Source organism: Rhinopithecus bieti, unplaced genomic scaffold, assembly GCF_001698545.2.
Source record: "Rhinopithecus bieti isolate Rb0 unplaced genomic scaffold, ASM169854v2 scaffold_47117, whole genome shotgun sequence".
NCBI classification, from domain to species: domain Eukaryota; kingdom Metazoa; phylum Chordata; class Mammalia; order Primates; family Cercopithecidae; genus Rhinopithecus; species Rhinopithecus bieti.
Genome location: NW_016818624.1, coordinates 63,048 through 80,472, shown reverse-complemented (window position 1 = coordinate 80,472; position 17,425 = coordinate 63,048). Strand labels below are relative to the sequence as shown.

General features: G+C 45.8%; 1 protein-coding gene and 1 pseudogene across 1 annotated transcript in view; both read right to left on the bottom strand.

Moving 5' to 3' along the window:
* Positions 1–1,377: 1,377 nt before the first annotated feature.
* Positions 1,378–6,129, bottom strand: LOC108518722 (leukocyte immunoglobulin-like receptor subfamily A member 6; annotated as a pseudogene).
* Positions 6,130–16,318: 10,189 nt separating this feature from the next.
* Positions 16,319–17,425, bottom strand: part of LOC108518721 (leukocyte immunoglobulin-like receptor subfamily B member 4) — a 37,875-nt gene continuing 36,768 nt past the window's right edge. Inside the window, exons 11-12 of the mRNA XM_017857345.1 lie at positions 16,519–16,667; positions 16,319–16,420 (exon numbers count right to left, since the gene is read on the bottom strand). Of these exons, the coding sequence (XP_017712834.1) occupies positions 16,319–16,420; positions 16,519–16,667 (251 nt within the window). The remainder of the gene's footprint in view (positions 16,421–16,518; positions 16,668–17,425) is intronic.

The following is a 17,425-nucleotide window of genomic DNA, read 5'->3' as shown; positions in this document are numbered from 1 at the left end:
TTGACAGAATCTTGCTCTGTCCCCAGGCTAGAGTGCAATGGCGTGATCTCAGCTCACTGCAACCTCTGCCTTCTGGGTTCAAGCAATTTTCCTGCCTCAGCCTCCCAAGTAGCCGGGACTACAGGTGCCCACCACCATGCTCAGCTAATTTCTGTAATTTTAGTAGAGATAGAATTTCACCATGTTTGCCAGGCTAGTCTTGAACTCCTGACCTCAGGTGATCCACCTGCCTTAGCCTCCCAGAGTGCTGGGATTGCAAGTGTGAGCCACCATGCCTTCTCTGAGATTTTACAGATGGGCTCTGGGACTTCTCTGCTCACTGACCGGAGCCCCTGGTCAGCACTGAGCCACCTCCTCCGTGTGAAACAGTTTCGTTGCAGTATTGTATGAGACCCCACTGGACCCGTCATTGCCCCACACAACTGCGAGCAGACACTGAGTCTGGGAAATTGAATGCCATGTGGAAGTAGATGATGGGTTAGACCTCCCTTTTCAGCTCTCAACTCCAAAGAAAGCCATGAGAGAAACCTTAGGTGGAAGACAAAGTGTGAGAGGTGAGTAGTCCAACAAAAGGACCAAGGAAGTGTATTTTTTATTTTATTTTTTGAGATAGAGCCTCGTTCTGTTGCCCAGGCTGGAGTGTGGTGGCCCGATCTTGGCTCACTGCAGCCTCCACCTCCCGGGTTCAAGCGATTCTCCTGCCACAGCTTCCCGAGTAACTAGGATTACAGCAATGCCCCACCATGCCCAGCTAATTTTTTAAATTTTAGTAGAGATGGAGTTTCACCATATTGACCAGGTTGGCCTAGAACTCCTGACCTCAGGTAATCTGCCCACCTCAGCCTCCCAAAGTGCTGGTATTACAGGCATGAGCCACTGTGCCTGGCCTCAGACTCATGTTTCAAAGTCCCAAATACACATTTGCCCACCTATTCCAGTTATTTAATCCAGATCTATGCTCAGAACTGAAGAGATGGAGAATCAATAGTTCACTTCAGGGAATGTGGCAGCTGGAAACAAAGAAAATGTATTACATGACAGTGGACCAAAGCATGCGATCACAGGGGTGTGGACGCAAACCCACCATGGGGGATGTGCCCTCACATCACAGGGAGCAAAAGGAAGGGAGGGGCAGTCACGGAGGGTCCACAACAGCAGGATGGAAAGCACCGCCGTTTAATGGAGGTTTAATAGAGGAGGCATTCTCTACAGGCACCCAGGCATCTTCCTGCACCTGACCCATGCCTCCCCTTCTTGACCTTCTCAGTAGACAGTTTCCCGAATGATGGTCCAGACTTTCTTTCAGAACCTTTTGGGACCATCAGATTCACTGCCAAGGCTCTAGCACTCTGACGGGTGCATTGTTCTCTCTTGTGTTTACCTCCTGGCTGCATCTTGGGGGTTTCTCTGGCTGTGCCAATCCTAAAACAGCAGAATCCCGAGGACCACCAGGACCAAGCCAGCCACGGCCATGTGGATGAGATTCTCCACGGTATAATCCTGGGGGTGTGAGGCTGGGGATGGTGGACAAAGAGGTCACAGAAGTCAGGGCAGATCAACATGACCCAGGACCCCTGGATGTCCACCCAGGATGCCCACCTCCCCTTCACAGGACCTGACCCTCTGTGCCAGCCCCATAACCGAGAGCATCTCCTCACTCACTAGTCTTGGAGTCTGTCTGGTTTTGCGACGGGCTGAGGGTCTCAGTTCCTCCTGAGAATCAACCAAAAAAGGGGGGAGGTATGTGAGGAGTTGAAGAGACTCAAGCCAACATGTCCCTCAGTTTCTGCATTCCTTTGTGTCTACATTTCTCCTAACTGTTCTGCAGTTATGTGATAGAACCTTTTCCTGATGCAGCAGAGGTACACACATACATATATGCATAGGAATAAGTGTGTGTATATACATAATTGAGATATAATAGTGTGTGTATGTAAATATATAATGCTTATGTATTATAAGATATATAATAGTGTGTGTATATACGAATATGTAATACATAATATATAAGATATATAATAATGTGTGCATGTAAATATATAATGCATAATATGTATTATAAGATATATAATAGTGTGTGTATACATAAATATATAATATATAATACATAATAATATATATAATAGTGTGCATATACATATAAATACGTAATAAGATATATAATAGTGTATATATATAAATATATAATACATAAAATATAATAAGACAATATAATAGTGTGTGTATATCTAAATTATAATACATTATAATTATAAAGAATATACAATTGTGTATATAATTAAAATATATACACAATATGGAATATAATAAGTGTGTTATAAAATAATGAATGCATAATAAATATAAATAAGATGTATGAATGTTGTGTTCTCTTTAAAATATATAATACTAATATATAATACAATATATGATAGTTGGTGTTTAATATAATGTTATATATATTATTATATATGTTATACTATAAATATATAACATGTATTATATTTATATAATATTATAATATATAAAATAAAGAATATATGAATATATAAATAATTAATATAATATAAACTATATGTAAATATAAATTTATATAAATAAATATACTTATGTATTTATATATTGTATGTAAATATATGTAATATATTTATGTAACAATATACTTATATATATCTTAATACATAATATTAAGATTATAATAGTGTGTATATATGTAATGCAAATATATATTTAAGAGTATAATAATAGTGGTGTGGGTGTATATGCATAAAATATATAATAACATAATTATAATAAAGATATATAATTTATATAATTGTGTATACATAAATATATAATACACAGTGTATAATAAGATAGATAATAGTGTGTGGGTATATATAAATATATAATACATTATATATTATAAGATAGATAATAGTGTGTAGGTATATATAAATATATAATACATAGTATACATTAAAAGATAGATAATGGTGTGTGGGGTATATATAAACACATACATATATATTTGAAGTGAGAAGAGTTTTATAAAATTTAGAAACAAGTTGGTCCTCCATTTTCTTGTGGTTAATGTAATCATTATCAATAAATCAGAAGAGATCATTTGGGAAAGGATTGAAAGGGAGTATGTCAGTGGTAAATTAATGGGAACTAAAATTAGCATACTCAAACCAAGAACTTTCTCATATATACTTAACTAATTTTAGAAGATAGAAAGGAATCAAAGACTTTCAAATTATTCAAGTAGTAAAACAATCCTTAAAATTCACAATGTCCACAATTGTTATGAATATAACTTCAAAAGCCTGCTGATATGAATGTATAAAGTTTGATTTTAAATGTATTGGATACACAGACATTATTAATAAGAAGTTATTCTCCATCATGAATGCACATATTTAATTCAATACCAAAGAAAATCAGAGCACTGTTATTTTACATCATAACGCTACCTACCAAATTAAATGTGTAAATTATAAATGCCAGCATTGCTTTGAAATCTTCAGAAACAGAAAGAGAAACAATAGATACGTGGACATAAAAAAATAAAGGACAGAAAGGAATTGCGCACGAGGTTTGCTGTTGAATATTTGCCTGCATGGCTGCAGTGAGCAGGTGTACGATCTCCCCTTAGTCTCAGGTATGCACTGAGTGTTACGGGGCCGCCGGGGGAGCCCAGGTGGGGAGTGGGTGGAGCCTCCGTCTTCCATCCTCAGTCTAAGTATGATTCCTCTGAGGTTTTCATTTCAGTCCTCCCTGGCCTTTAGCCCCATCTGAGGTCTCTGGGGTGGGAGCCCAGGCTTAGGAGGTCCCTGACAATTTCCACCCTCTTGTGGGCTGGGCCCTCCCCCTTTACTCCTCTCTTTCCTTAGCGTCCTGAGCTCTGCTGGGGGCAGGGCCTGAGCTGAGCCTTTGAGCTCAGGGAGGACAAGGTCAGGGGCCTCACCTGAGACCACGAGCTCCAGGGGGTCACTGGGGTGAGACAGCAGGTAGGGGAAGAATCTGCGTGAGCTGTAGCACCTGTAGGTCCCCGCGTGGGCTGAGGTCACAGGACCCATGGGGAATTCAGCCTGGTGCTAGTGAGCTTGGTGCCCTGATCTCAGACGCAGCAGGTGATGGGCTGCCCCCTCCTTGGTCAGAAGGAAAGTGTCCATCGGGCTCCGTGACTGACACAGCAGGGTCACGTTCTCTCCTGAGGCCACCGTGGGGCCCGGCTGCACTGAGAGGAAGGGTCTGGCACGGATCTGTCCCGGAGAGAAGAAGGATGGGTGAGGGGCTGCCCCACCTTGTTCTGAGCTGACAGCTCCCCAGGCCTCTCTCTGGGGCCCTCAGTCTCTCTGTCTCTGTTTTCTCTGAGTCTCCCCCTCCCCACCCATCCCCTGTCTCTCTCTGTGTCTTTCTCCCTTAGGACCCCCACCCCTCATCCTGGCCATCACCACCTGGGCTCCCCCGGCAGGGCCTGTGCAGAGCCTGGATCCCTGACTGAACCCGCTGGGCTCCTCACCTGCGATCAGGATGTCCAGGGGGTCACTGGGGCCGACCACTTGGAGGAGAGGTTGTGTGCACCAGAGCATCTGTACTGGCCCCCATGGGAGCCCCTCACAGGGCCCAGGGGGAAGTTGGCCTGGGAGAGCCCAGCCTGGGGCTGCTGGCCAGAGCCCTGGAGGAGGACATGTCCCTGCTCCTTGTACAGAGCGAATCTGTTGTAGCCGACATCAGAGCCACACTGCAGGGTCAGGTTCTCTCCACGGGCCACGACAGGGCCCTGCGGGGTCAGGAGGGAGGGCTTCCTAGACACGCCTGGAGGAAAACAGGAGTCAGGACTAGGAGGACTGGTTCCTCCCACGCCCCTTCCTTCTCGCATTCTGGCCCTGCGGGTCTCACTGTCTCTCACACTCAGTCTCTCTGGGCTCAGGAGTCCCAAACTTCCCCTGTTCCACCCTCCTACGTGGGACTCCCTGAGAGTGAGTTCTCAAAAATAAATCGGGCAAGGAGCGGACATCTGTACGTAAGACCAGGACCTCCATGGTATCACTGGATTGCGACCACACCCGGGTGATGTTCCTGTAATATCCATGGCATCTGAACATCCACCGGTGATTGGGGGCCACAGGGCCCACAGGTAACAGGGCCAGGAACAGCGCCCTGGAGAGTTCCTGTGAGTCCAGCATCCAATAGAGCTTGTTTTCTCCTTCCTCAATCAAAATGAACCTCTGAAATCCCACCCTTATGCTACACTGGATGGTCACGTTCTCTCCTGAGGTCACCACAGGGCTCGGCAGGGCTGAGAGGGTGGGTTTTCTGTAGGCTCCTAGGAAAGAAGGAGACACTGTCTTAAACGGGATCACGCCTCCCACATCATCCCCCAGGGCTGAGTTATTAGAACGAAGATGCCCCTGAGAGCTGACCTCCTTCCTGAGGGCAGAGCCTGGGGCTGGGACCCCTGAGTGTCCTCTTACCTGTCACCACCAGTTCCAGCGGGTCACTGAGCTCTGATCAGCCTGCAGAGCTGAGATAGTGACAGCAGTATCTCCCTGCATAGTGCTCTGTCATGGATGGGATGAAGTTGGTCTTGTTCCTGGGCCCTGGTGGGCTCTGTTGGTACCAGGTCATAGGGCTTCCTTCCTTGGTGAGATGGTAACCCTGGGTATCCAGGGTCCCCTGGCACCAGAGGGTCACGGAGCTCCCCCAGCTGATCACAGAGCCTGGCTCAGCCCAGAGGCTGGGTTTGGGGAGGATCCCTGGAAGAAACCACAGGCTGGAGTCCACAGACCTCCCTCGCCCTCATTCCCAGCTCAGGCCATGGACCCTCTTGATTTTCTCACCCTCAGTTCAGAAGGCCCTGAGATGAGAGTCTGGGTGCTGAGTGTGAGGTAGGGCATGGTAGCTTAGCAGAGACTCACCTGCAGGTGCTTGGGTATTCTGGCCCAGACTCAGCCATGGAGGAGAGTTTCCTGTGGGGGATTTGGAAGACAGAGGTGTGACTGCTTCCCTTCCTGCTGGAGCACCAGTAGCCACTGGAGCCCTGAGGGTCTCCAGTGAACAAGGCTGCTGTGGGACCCCCTTCACCCCAACCCAGTGCCCCTCCTGTCCCTCATCTCTCCACCACTGACTGAGGCACAGAAGAACAGTGAGGATGGACACCATGATGCCTGCTTTGCATGCTCCAGCTGTGGGACAGGAGACCACACGACCCTCCAGGACAGACAGACGCGCGGATGTGGTTAAGTCAGAGCCTGCTGCCGCCTGTCTGGGTCCCCACAGCTGTCAACCCACAGGAAGTGGACAGCCCCTTGCTGGGCCTGTCTCTGATTCCCCCAGTGTGGGGGCTCAGGAGGACCCAGGCCCTCTGCACACATCTCAGCCCAAACCTGAGGTGTCCCCTGATGGCCAGGGCTCCTTTATCTGAAAACCTGCCCGTGGAGGGTAGACCTAATGTCACGTCTAGGTCAGCTACCAACTGGGTGGGAGTCTAAACTGAAAACACAGCCCTTATTTTCTCAGAGCCTCCACTCATGACATCGACTTTCTTTTTCCCCACCGATGCAAAGACAAATATTTCCCCAGGAGACAGTCATCCTGATCTGGAGAGACTCACTTCCTGCTTTCAGTAAATACAGTCGATTTCATTAGGGGAGGCTCTGGGAAAATAAGGGGATGCAGATTAGCAGAAGATGAACATTCAGCAACTTGTTTCTCAATTAATTAATTTATTACCAAAGAGAGAGAAGTGGAAATATGAGAATGGGGACCACGACTAGAATGTGGTTGAGGGAACGGTTTCTATCTTATTCCCTGGCAGAGAACTAAGGGATAAGAACAAGAAAGCTGGCCGGTGCGGTGGCTCACGCCTGTAATCCCAGCACTTTGGGAGGCCGAGGCAGGCAGATCACAAGGTCAGGAGTTCAAGACCAACCTGACCAACATGGTGAAACCCTGTCTCTACTAAAAATACAAAAATTAGCCGGGTGTGATGGCATGCACCCGTAATCCCAGCTACTCAGGAGGCTGAGGTGAGAGAATCGCTTGAACCCAGGAGGCGGAGGTTGCAGTGAGCCGAGATCATGCCACTGCACTCCAGCCTGGTCAAGAGAGTTGGACTCTGTCTAAAAAAAAAAAAAGAACAAGAAAGCCCAGTGAGAGATGGTTGTAAGAACACACTAAAGAGGAAAGATCACTCAGCACTGGGAGTGGTGACTTACGCCTGTAATCCCAGCACTTTGGGAGGCCAAGGCGGGTGGATTACCTGAGGGCAGAAGTTTGAGACCAGCCTGGCCAACACGGTGAAACCTCATCTCTACTAAAAATACAAAAATTAGCCAGACGTGGTGGCACGCACCTGTAATCTCAGCTACTCAAGAGGCTGAGTCAGGAGAATCTCTTGAACCCAGGAGGCAGAGGTTGCAGTGAGCCGAGATTGAGCCACTGCACTCCAGCCTGGGCAACAGAGCAAGGCTCTGTCTCAAAAAATAAAACTTGAAAAGAGAAAAGGAGAAGGCTAAGAGGAAGGAGATGGAAAGGAGAGGAAACACGCCTGAGGTGGAACATTACATGTAACATGGACTAGGCAGGGAATCCGATAGAGCACTGAAACTCCTGTTGGGTGCGGCGATGGGTGGCCCAGGCGGCCGGATCACATCACATGAGGTCAGGAGTTTGAGACCAGTCTGGCCAAGAGGACGAAATCCCGTCTTTACTAAAAATACAAACACTACCGGGCTGTGGTGGCAGGCGCCTGTAATCCCAGCTACGTGGGAGGATGAGGCAGGAGAATCGCTTGAACCCGGGAGGCAGAGGTTGCACTGAGTCAAGATCGCACCATTGCACTCTAGCCTGGCCAACAAGAGCAAAACTCCATCTCAAAATAAATAAAATAAAATAAAATAAAATAATAAATAAAAAGAGGACTGGACATCTCTTGTGGGGTGTCAGTGAATGGAACCAAGCCAGCCACCACTCTTTTCCTTTTGTCCTACAAGTGTCTTTCTTGGCCTCCGGGAAGTGAGTTCCATTGTGTCAGACCCTATGTTTGTTGCTGCTGAGTTCATCGAGTTCCCTCCCTTTTCACCTGTGGCTCCCCATGGATTCCCAGGCCCCAGCCAGCACTGTGAATACAGCCAGGAAGACCAGCCCTATCACACCCCTCCTGATAGAATTCCCACAGCGTCATCCTGGAGAACAGGGGCTGGGGGCTGGGGTAGGATCACAGACCTTTTCATGTGGGCCAGGCCCCTCCCTCCACAGGAGTTCTGACATGGAGCCCATCATCACCCGTTTCACCCTGACAATATTATTCCTGCCCAGACACCCCCATTCTCCCTATATCATCATGGGCACCTCAGTGAAATCCATGGTTGAGGGTCTCTGTCACTTACTCTTCTCTCTTCTTGGAAACTTTCCTTGGATCCTTCCAGAGCCCTTCCTGAGTGTGCTGCAGGGTCTCTGCCACACGGCACACTCTCAGGAGCCCTCATCCTCCCCCTCACCTACTGCGCCCACACAGCCAGGTGCAGGCTCCGTTTCTTCATCTTCCCTTCCCCACAGGCCCTGATGGAGAGTGGATTAGACTCGCTCCTGAGTAGGGGCTCAGGTCACTCTGACCCCTTCCTCCCTGTGGACGAGGTCTCTGTCCCAGAGCATTGGAGGCTGAAGGGTCTTGCGGATTCCCACACTGACCATGGTCTCAGATGCACTGACCACAGTCTCAGATGTGGATGGGGACCCTGGGAACTCAGGAGGGGCTGCCTAGCCCAAGGTCCCACAGCTGGAGGTGGCACAGCCTTCACTCACACGGGGGCGTTCTGTCTCCCCAGGGACTTCACACTGGAGGCTAAGAGCACCACTTTGCACGCCACATTCAGGGGTGGATTCTGTGGGTGACTAACAAGTTCTCCTAGGGTTCCAAGGTAACAGGACAGCAAATGGGTGAGGGAGAGCCTCCCTTGCCCCACCGAAGTAGGACCATTCTCTACGGAGGGTTGGTCCCCTGCCTTCCTCTACTCTGTCATCTCCCTAGTGACTGATAGGGGTCCTGGGGTGTCTTCCCTGGAATCCCATGAGGGACAATTCCTTTCCTGAGAGGGAAGGTATAGAGAGGACTAGCAGGTGCCTGGTGATGGAAAGTGCCCATAATCAAGAGACATTGCCTCCGCCCGGGATAATAAATATCCGAGTTTCCAGATGGGAAATCTCTCTGTGGTGAGAGCTCAGGAGGGGCTTCTGGAAGATGGAAAAGGGCGAGGGGCTGAGGCCACTGCTTATCTCCCCGAACTGCATCTATGTTTGTCCTGACCTCTTTCTTCACTCACTTGGATAAGTAGGACCCCAAAGTGGGCCTCCAGACGGGAAGCAGTGGAGAGTGTGGAGCTGCCCTGTCTACCTGACACCACCATTATACTCAACCTCTCTTTTCCTCTTTGTATTTCTCATTGCTTCAATTTGTCTGGAATCCCTAAGATTCCCATGTCTCCAGCAGGCTATCCCTCAGACATGGCTTTATGATTTATTGTTTCACAGGACCTGCAGCAGGCATGGGTTTCCCTCATAACAGTGCTGATCACTCACAGGCAGAGCGTTGACAGAGAGCTGCAGCATCTAGAGGTCCCATCACCAGCCCCAAGACCGAGAGAAGCTGGCCTGAATGCTCCACTGTGTCTCTGCACCTCAGTGAGCCAGTGTCCAAGAGCCTCCCCTCCCTGTAGAAGGCACAGGTCAAATAAGCTTCCAGAGCTGCAGAGCAAAGTCACATTCTCTCCATCACTACTTACTGCAGGGCACAGTTGAACTCAGACGGAAGGTCTCTTGCAGACAGCTGGGGAAAAAAATAGTCCTTGGTTGTCGAGCACAAGCCTTACTCAGCCTATCCTCAGGGCATGAAAAAGGCATTCTCTCCACCTGTTCTGGGGAGCACACTCTGTGCCCGCTCGTGCCTCTATCCATCTCGGTTCTAGCTCCACAACGTGACTCATCATGTGAGTGTTTTCCTGTCTATCTTTGCTCAGCTTTTCTTTGGATCTCTTGCTTTTTACCTGCGTGTGTGTGTCTTTCCGCCCTTAGAGATCTAGGGTTCTCCTGGAACACAGAACTGTTTACTTTGAGGACCCTCAGAAAACATAGCCCTGGGCTAAGGCTCTCTGTCCTGGAACTAGGTTATGGGTATCACCATTTCCCAACAGCATGTCTGAAAGTGCTAGAATCTTCAAAGAATTTGTAGCATGTTTGTAGGATCTCTATAGGGTCTGATATTGCAGGGACCAACCAAGGTGCCCTCACACCTCAAGATGCAGGAAGTGACCCCTTGGTGAAAGTGATTGGAAGTTTTACGTAGAAGTTTGTGTCAAGCCACATTGCTGAGCAATACCTCAGGGTCCCAGTCTTCATCCAGACCTTCCAGGAGCCTGGCTGGAGACGGTGTCTGGTGTGTCACTGAGCCTCATAGCAGAGGAAGGGGACTGTGGTGGAAACTACCTCCAAGATACCACCCAGTCCTAAGCTGGGGAACCAGCTGAGCTTGGACTCTGGTGGTGAATGAACCGGGGGACATTTATTTGAAGGGTTCTGGGGGTAGCATGGTGTAGGTGCGTTAATTATATGTAAAGGGGAAGATCCTGAGAAAACGACAGCTGCTCCACTCTGTGCCTGGGTTTACCAGAGGGACCAATGAGGCCCTCACAAGACCCAGGAATCCCACTGGGGAAGTAGGCTTAGGGAGATGTGTTTAAGACTGTTAACTGAGTCACAGAGAGAAGCAGAACAAGCTAGGTTTGTGGTTTTGTTTCTCCTAAATTTCCTTTCTCTGACTTCTTCCCTTCTGTAAGTAGCAGAACCCTCTCATCACCATCTTTCAAAATCTTTGCGTTGTTTGAGCTCCTTGTATATTCTGGAGATTAATTTCTCACTTGCAAATATTCTTTCCCATTCTGTAGGTGGTCTCTTCACTCTGCTGTTTGTTCTCATGATTGTGCAGGAGGTTTGTAGTTTGATATGATCTCATTTGTCTATTTTTGCTTTTGCTGCCTGTGCTTTTGAGGTCTTACCTAAAAAATCTTTGCCCAGATCATTGTCCTGAAGTGTTTCCCGTATATTTTCTTCTCATAGTTTCATAGTTTCCAGTAGTACATTTATTTCTTTAATCCATTTTGAGTTGATTCTTTTTTTTTTTTGACAGAGTCTCACTCTGTCACCCAGGCTGGAGTGCAGTGGCGCAATCTTGGCTCACAGCAACCTCCACCTCCCGGGTTCAAGTGATTCTCCTGCCTCAGCCTCCTGAGTAGCTGGGATTACAGATGCATGCCAAAGCACCCGGCTAATTTTGTATTTTCTTTTCTAATAGAGATGGGATTTCACCATGTTGGTTAGGCTGGTCTCAAACTCCTGACCTCAAGTGATCTGCCCGCCTCAGCCTCCCAAAGTGCTGGGGTTACAGGCATGAGCCAACGCACCTGGCCTTGAGTTGATTATTGTGTAGTGTGAGATATAGAGGTCTAGTTTAATTCTTCTGTACATGCATGTCCAGTTTTTCTGGAACCATTTGTTGACGAGACTTGTTTCCCCAATGTATGTTATTGGGGCCTTTGTTGAAAATCTCTCAACCATAGATGTGTGCATTTATTTCTGGGCTCTCTGTTCTGTTCCATTGGACTACATGTTTATTTTTATGCCAGAACCATGTTGTTTTGGTTACTATAGCTTTGTAGAATGTTTTGAGGTCGGGTAGTGTGATACCTCCAGCTTTATCCTTTTTGCTCAGAATTGCTTTGGCTATTTGGGGTATTTTTTGATTCCATACACATTTCAGAATATTTTTTTCTCTATTTTAGTGAAGAATGTCATTGGTATGTTGATAGGGATTGCAATGAATCTATAGATCACTTTGCATAGTATAGTCATTTTAAACAATATATATTCTTTCAATATATGAATAGGGAATATCTTTCTGGTTTTGGGTGTCCATTTCAATTTCTTTCTTCAGAGTTTTACAATTTTTATCACAGAGATTTTTCACCTCCTTGGTTTAATTTATTTCCAGGTAATTTTTGCTGACTATTGTAAATGGGATTGCTTTCCTGATTTCTTTTCAGCTAGACTATTATTGGTGTAGCTGAAAAGCTGCTAATTTTGTATGTTGATTTTGTATCCTGCAACCTTACTAAATTTGTCAGTTCTAAGAGTTTTCTGGTGGAGTCTTTAAGTTTTTGTAATGCAAATTTAAAGCGCAACAAGATACCAACTCATGCCAGTTAGAATGGCTATCACTGAAAAGTCTGGAAACAACAGATGTTGGCCAGGATGCTGAGAAATAGGAATGCTTTTACACTGTTGGTGGGAGTGTAAATTAGTTCAACCATTGCGGAAGACAGTGTGGCGATTCCTCAAGGATCTAGAACTAGAAACACCATTTGACCCATCAATCCCATTACTGGGTATATACTCAAAGGATTATAAATCATTCTACTATAAAAACACATGCACACATATATTTACTGTAGCACTATTTATAGTACCAAAGACTTAGAATCAATCCAAATGCCCATCAGTGATACACTGGGTGAAGAAAATGTGGCACACATACACTGTGGAATACTATACAGTCATAAAAAAGGATGAGTTCATGTCCTTTGCAGAGACATGGATGAAGCTGGAAACCATCATCCTCAGCAAACTAACACAAGAACAGAAAACCAAGTACTGCCTGTTTTAACTCGTAAGTGGGAGTTGAACAATGAGAACACATGGACACAGGGAGGGGAACATCATACATCGGGCCTGTTGGGGGGTCAGAGGAGAGGGGAGGGAGAGCATTAGGACAAATATGTAATGCATGCAGGTCTTAAAACCTAGATGATGGGTTGATAGGGGCAGCAAGCCACCATGGCACATGTATACCTATGTAACCAACCTGCACATTCAGCACGTGTATCCCAGAACTTAAAGTAGAAAAAAAAATTATATAATCTGCAAACAGGACCCATTTGACTTTCTTCTTTCCAATTTGGATGCCTTTCATTTCTTTCTCTTGCCTAATTGCTCTGGCTAGGACTTCAGGAGAGGTTGAATAATAGTGGTGAAAGTGGGCACCCTTGTCTTGATCCAGTTCTTAGAGGAAAGACTTTCAGCTTTCCCCCACTCAGGATAAATGTCAGCTGTTTGTTTATCATATGTGACCTTTATTGTGTTGATGTACATTCCTTCTGTATCCAGTGTGTTCAAAGTTTTTATTATGAAGGGATGTCGAATCTTATCAAATGCTTTTTAATGCATCTATTGTGATGATCATGTGATTTTGGTCTTTCGTTCAGTTGATATGACTCATTACATGTACTGATTAGCATGTATTTAATCATAGGTTCAGTTCTGCAAGGAACTGATGAGCCACTTTCCACAGTGGCTGGACCATTTAATTTTCACACCTGCAGTGTATGAGACTCCCAATTCCTCTGCATCATCAACAACACTTTTTACTTTCTGTTTTTGAAATATGACCATCCTACTAGGTGTGAAGTGGTATCTCACTGTGGTTTGTTTGCATTTCCCTAATGACTAATGGTTCTGAAACATCTCTTCATGTGCTTGTTGTATACTGTACACCTTCTGTGTAGAAATACCTATGCCAGCACTCTATTTTCTAACTGGCCTTTTGTTGTTCTCGATGTTGTTGAAGATATTCTTTGTATATTCTGGTGGATAGAATAGATCCTTATTGGATATATAATTTGCAACGTTTTTCCAGTTTTCACTCTGTTGATAGTGTCTTTTGGTGCACAAAAATGTTAAATTTTGGTAAAGTCTCATTGATTCATCTTTTTTCTCTTGTTGCTTATGCTGTTAGTGCTATATTTAAAAGTGATTGTCAAGTCCAAGGCTGTGAAGATTTACCCCATGTTTGATAATTTTAGCTGTAATTTTAATTCGTTTTAACTTTGTGTTTAGTCTAAGGGTCCAGTTTCATCATTTTTCTTGTAAATATCCCATTTTCCTAACACCATGTGTGGAAGGGGCCATTCTTTTCCAGTTGAATGATATTGGCAGCCTTGATAAAAGTCAATTGATCATGTAGATGGATTTTTTTCTTGTCTTTCCATTCTATTCCATGCACCTGTGTATCTATTCTCATGCCAATACCAGATAGATTTCATTGTTGTAGCTTTTAATAAATTCTGAAACTGAGAAGAGTGAGATCTACAACTTTGTACTTTAAAAAAAAAATTGCTATTCTATGTAATTTGCAATTCCACATGAATTTTCCATTTCTTAAAAAAAGGCACTGAATTTTTTTTTTTTTTTTTATGGAATCTTGCTCTGTTGCCCAGGCTGGAGTGCAATGGAGCAATCTCGTCTCACCACAACCTCTGCCTCCAGGTTCAAGCGATTCTCCTGCCTCAGCCTCCTGAGTAGCTGGGATTACAGGAGTGCACCACCACGCCTGGCTAATTTTTGTATTTTTAGTAGAGATGGGGTTTCACCATATTGGCCAGTCTGGTCTCGAACTCCTGACCTCATGATCCGCCCGCCTTGGCCTCCCAAAGTGCTGGGATTACAGGCGTGAGCCACTGCGCCCGGCCTAAAAAATGTGTTTTTCAGAATTAGCAGAATTGAAATTTTAATGAGGGTTACACAGATTCTGATGATTTCGTAAAAAATACTGGCATCCATACAATATTAAACCTTCCAGTTTATGATCCTCAGATGACTTTTCACTTATTTAGGTCTTTGAAAATTTCTTTGACCAATATTTTAAATTGTCAGCGTATAAGTATTGCACTTTTTTTGGTTAAATGGATTTCTCTGTGTATTTTTCTTTTAGGTACTATTATGAGTTGAATTGTCCCCCAAAAAGATATGTTGAAATTCTCAGCCTGGTTACCTATAAACATGAACATGTTTGGAGAAGGGTCTTTGCAGACATGTTCAAGTTAATTTAAGAAGATGAGATCGTAATGAATTAGAATAAGCCCTCATCTTATTTGATACTATTGTTTGAAGATGAGAAGATACCCAGAGAGAAGTATACCAGGTGAAGACAGAAGCCCACAGGAGGAAGCCTTGTGAAGAGGGAGGTAGAAATTGGCATTGCGCTGCCTCAAGCCAAGGAATGTCTGACCACCAGAAGGTAGGAAGAACCATTTAAGAACTCTTCCATAGAATCTGTTGATATTGTCATTTTGTATTGGATTTTGTTTGTTTTTGATGGAGTCTCGCTCTGTCACCCAGGCTGAAGTCTCGTGGCACAATCTCAGCTTATTGCAGCCTCCACCTCCTGGGTTCAAGTGATTCTCCTGCCTCAGCCTCCTGAGTAGCTGGGACTACAGGCAAGTGCCACCACACTCGGCTGATTTTTGTATTTTTAGTAGAGATGGAGTTTTACCATGTTGGCCAGGCTGGTCTCAAACTCCTGACTTCAAGTGATCCACCTACCTTGGCCTCCCAAAGCGCTGGAATTACAGGCATGAGCCACCGCGCCCGGCCTAAAAAATGTGTTTTTCAGAATTAGCACGCCATTGGGTTGTGACTTAAAATGCCAGTGTGATGATTCCACGTGGTGATATTTCAGGAGAAACTACACAGATAGCATCTGAAAAGGGGGGAAGGGCTCGCAGGGACCACACAGGAGGTGAGGGCGTCATGGTGCATTTATCTTTTCCTGGTGGGACTCTGATCTCCCATTGAATTAGTTCCTAAACCAGGTGTGGAACTCTGAACGGAAGACATGAAGACCCAATAAAGTGCACCAGGAAGTGTCGCAATGAGAAATGAAGAGGACTGTGTGACATGCCATGGACCAGAGCACGCAGGTGTGCAGAGGTGTGGACCCAAGACTGCCGTGTGGGATGGAGCCTCACGTCTAATGTCTAAGGATGGGAAAAGAAGCAGATCCAACCAAGGAAAGTCAACATTAATGGAGAGGAAAGGTATCACATTTTAATGGCTCTCCATGGATCACCCCAGAAAATGTCCCTGCACTCAAACATTGATTCCTTCCTCTAGAAACGACCCGCAGAGAGTCCAGATAGCATCGGCCCTAGATTTTCTTCCAGAACCTCCTGGGATCGTCAGATCTGTTCCCGAGGCTTCACGACTCCGAAAGGTACATTATCCTCTCTGTTGTTCATCTCCCGGCTGCCTCTTGGGAAGCTTCTCCAGCTGCGCTGAGCCTCAAATAACAGAATCCCGAGGACCACCAGGATCAAGCCAGCCACGCCCATGCGGATGAGATTCTCCACTGTGTAATCCTGGGGGTGCGAGGCTGGGGATGGTGGGCAAAGAAGTCACAGAGGTCAGGGTGGATCAGAATCAGCCTGGGATCCCTGGATGTCCACCCAGGTCACCCACCTCCCCTTCACAGGACCCTCTGTGCCAGCCCCATAACTGAGAGCATCTCCTCACACATCAGTCTCAGAGTTAGACTCGTTTTGTGATGGGCTGAGGTTATCAGCAGCTCCTGAGAACCAAAACAGAGAGAAAGAGACCTGAGCCAGCCTCTCACCTGGGCTCTGCATTTTTTTTTTATTACTTAATATCTTATGATGTGACTTTTACAGAATTTGTAAAAAACACTCTTTCTCCGCTGTAGCAGGCTTCCTTCCAGTCTCCCCACTGAATGATTTCAGTTTTCCTGTGTTCTATGGATTTCGACGTTGCTTCTGAGTCATCTGGGAGAGTTTTCCTGCACCCTGAGAGCTCAGGATCTGCAAGGAAAGTATCCCCAGTACAGGGTCACTGAGCCCTGGGTGCTGTCTGTGCAGCCTGGGACACAGGAGCACATAAGCCAATTCACCCCGAGATGAGAGTTTCACGGATCCACCAGCGGAGGACCCAGGCTCTGTGGATGAGGGGTTGGTCCTCAGGGCCTCCTGAATGTCAGGAGCACAAAGGGGTAAAAGTCTGGGGCTGCCTCCTCTTCATGCCCTCAACCACTTCACCTGGAGTTTCACCTTCCATTTAATCTCTAGGTAGCTAATTATTCATATAGGCAGCAACAGGTAGAATGTGATACACACACAGAAAAACACAAACAGAAATATATATCTATTTTGTATATACAGTGGGCCATAAAAACTATCTTTGCTTTCTTGAAGTGTAGGTTCATCTGAGGAGACAAACAGCAAACATAGAAACACAGCAGTGGAAATTTACTAGTCATAGGGGTAGTTTTATGAATGGGTAGAGAACTACATTTATGTGTGAATATTTATTATCTGTATAGATATATAGATAACTAGGTATTAATGTCACATAAGATATTGGTGTGACCACATACACGTGTATATGCAGACAGAGTGAAAGACAGAAGGAATTCAGCTGCACAGTGTAGGTTGGTTAATTACTTGACGTAGATGAGAAGCAGGCAGGTCTGGGCTGAGCTGTGTCATCAGTGAAGGTCACACTTGGAGGTGACACTGAAGCTGATTCCTCAATAGCAAAAAGAGCCAGGAAGGAGGTGCGT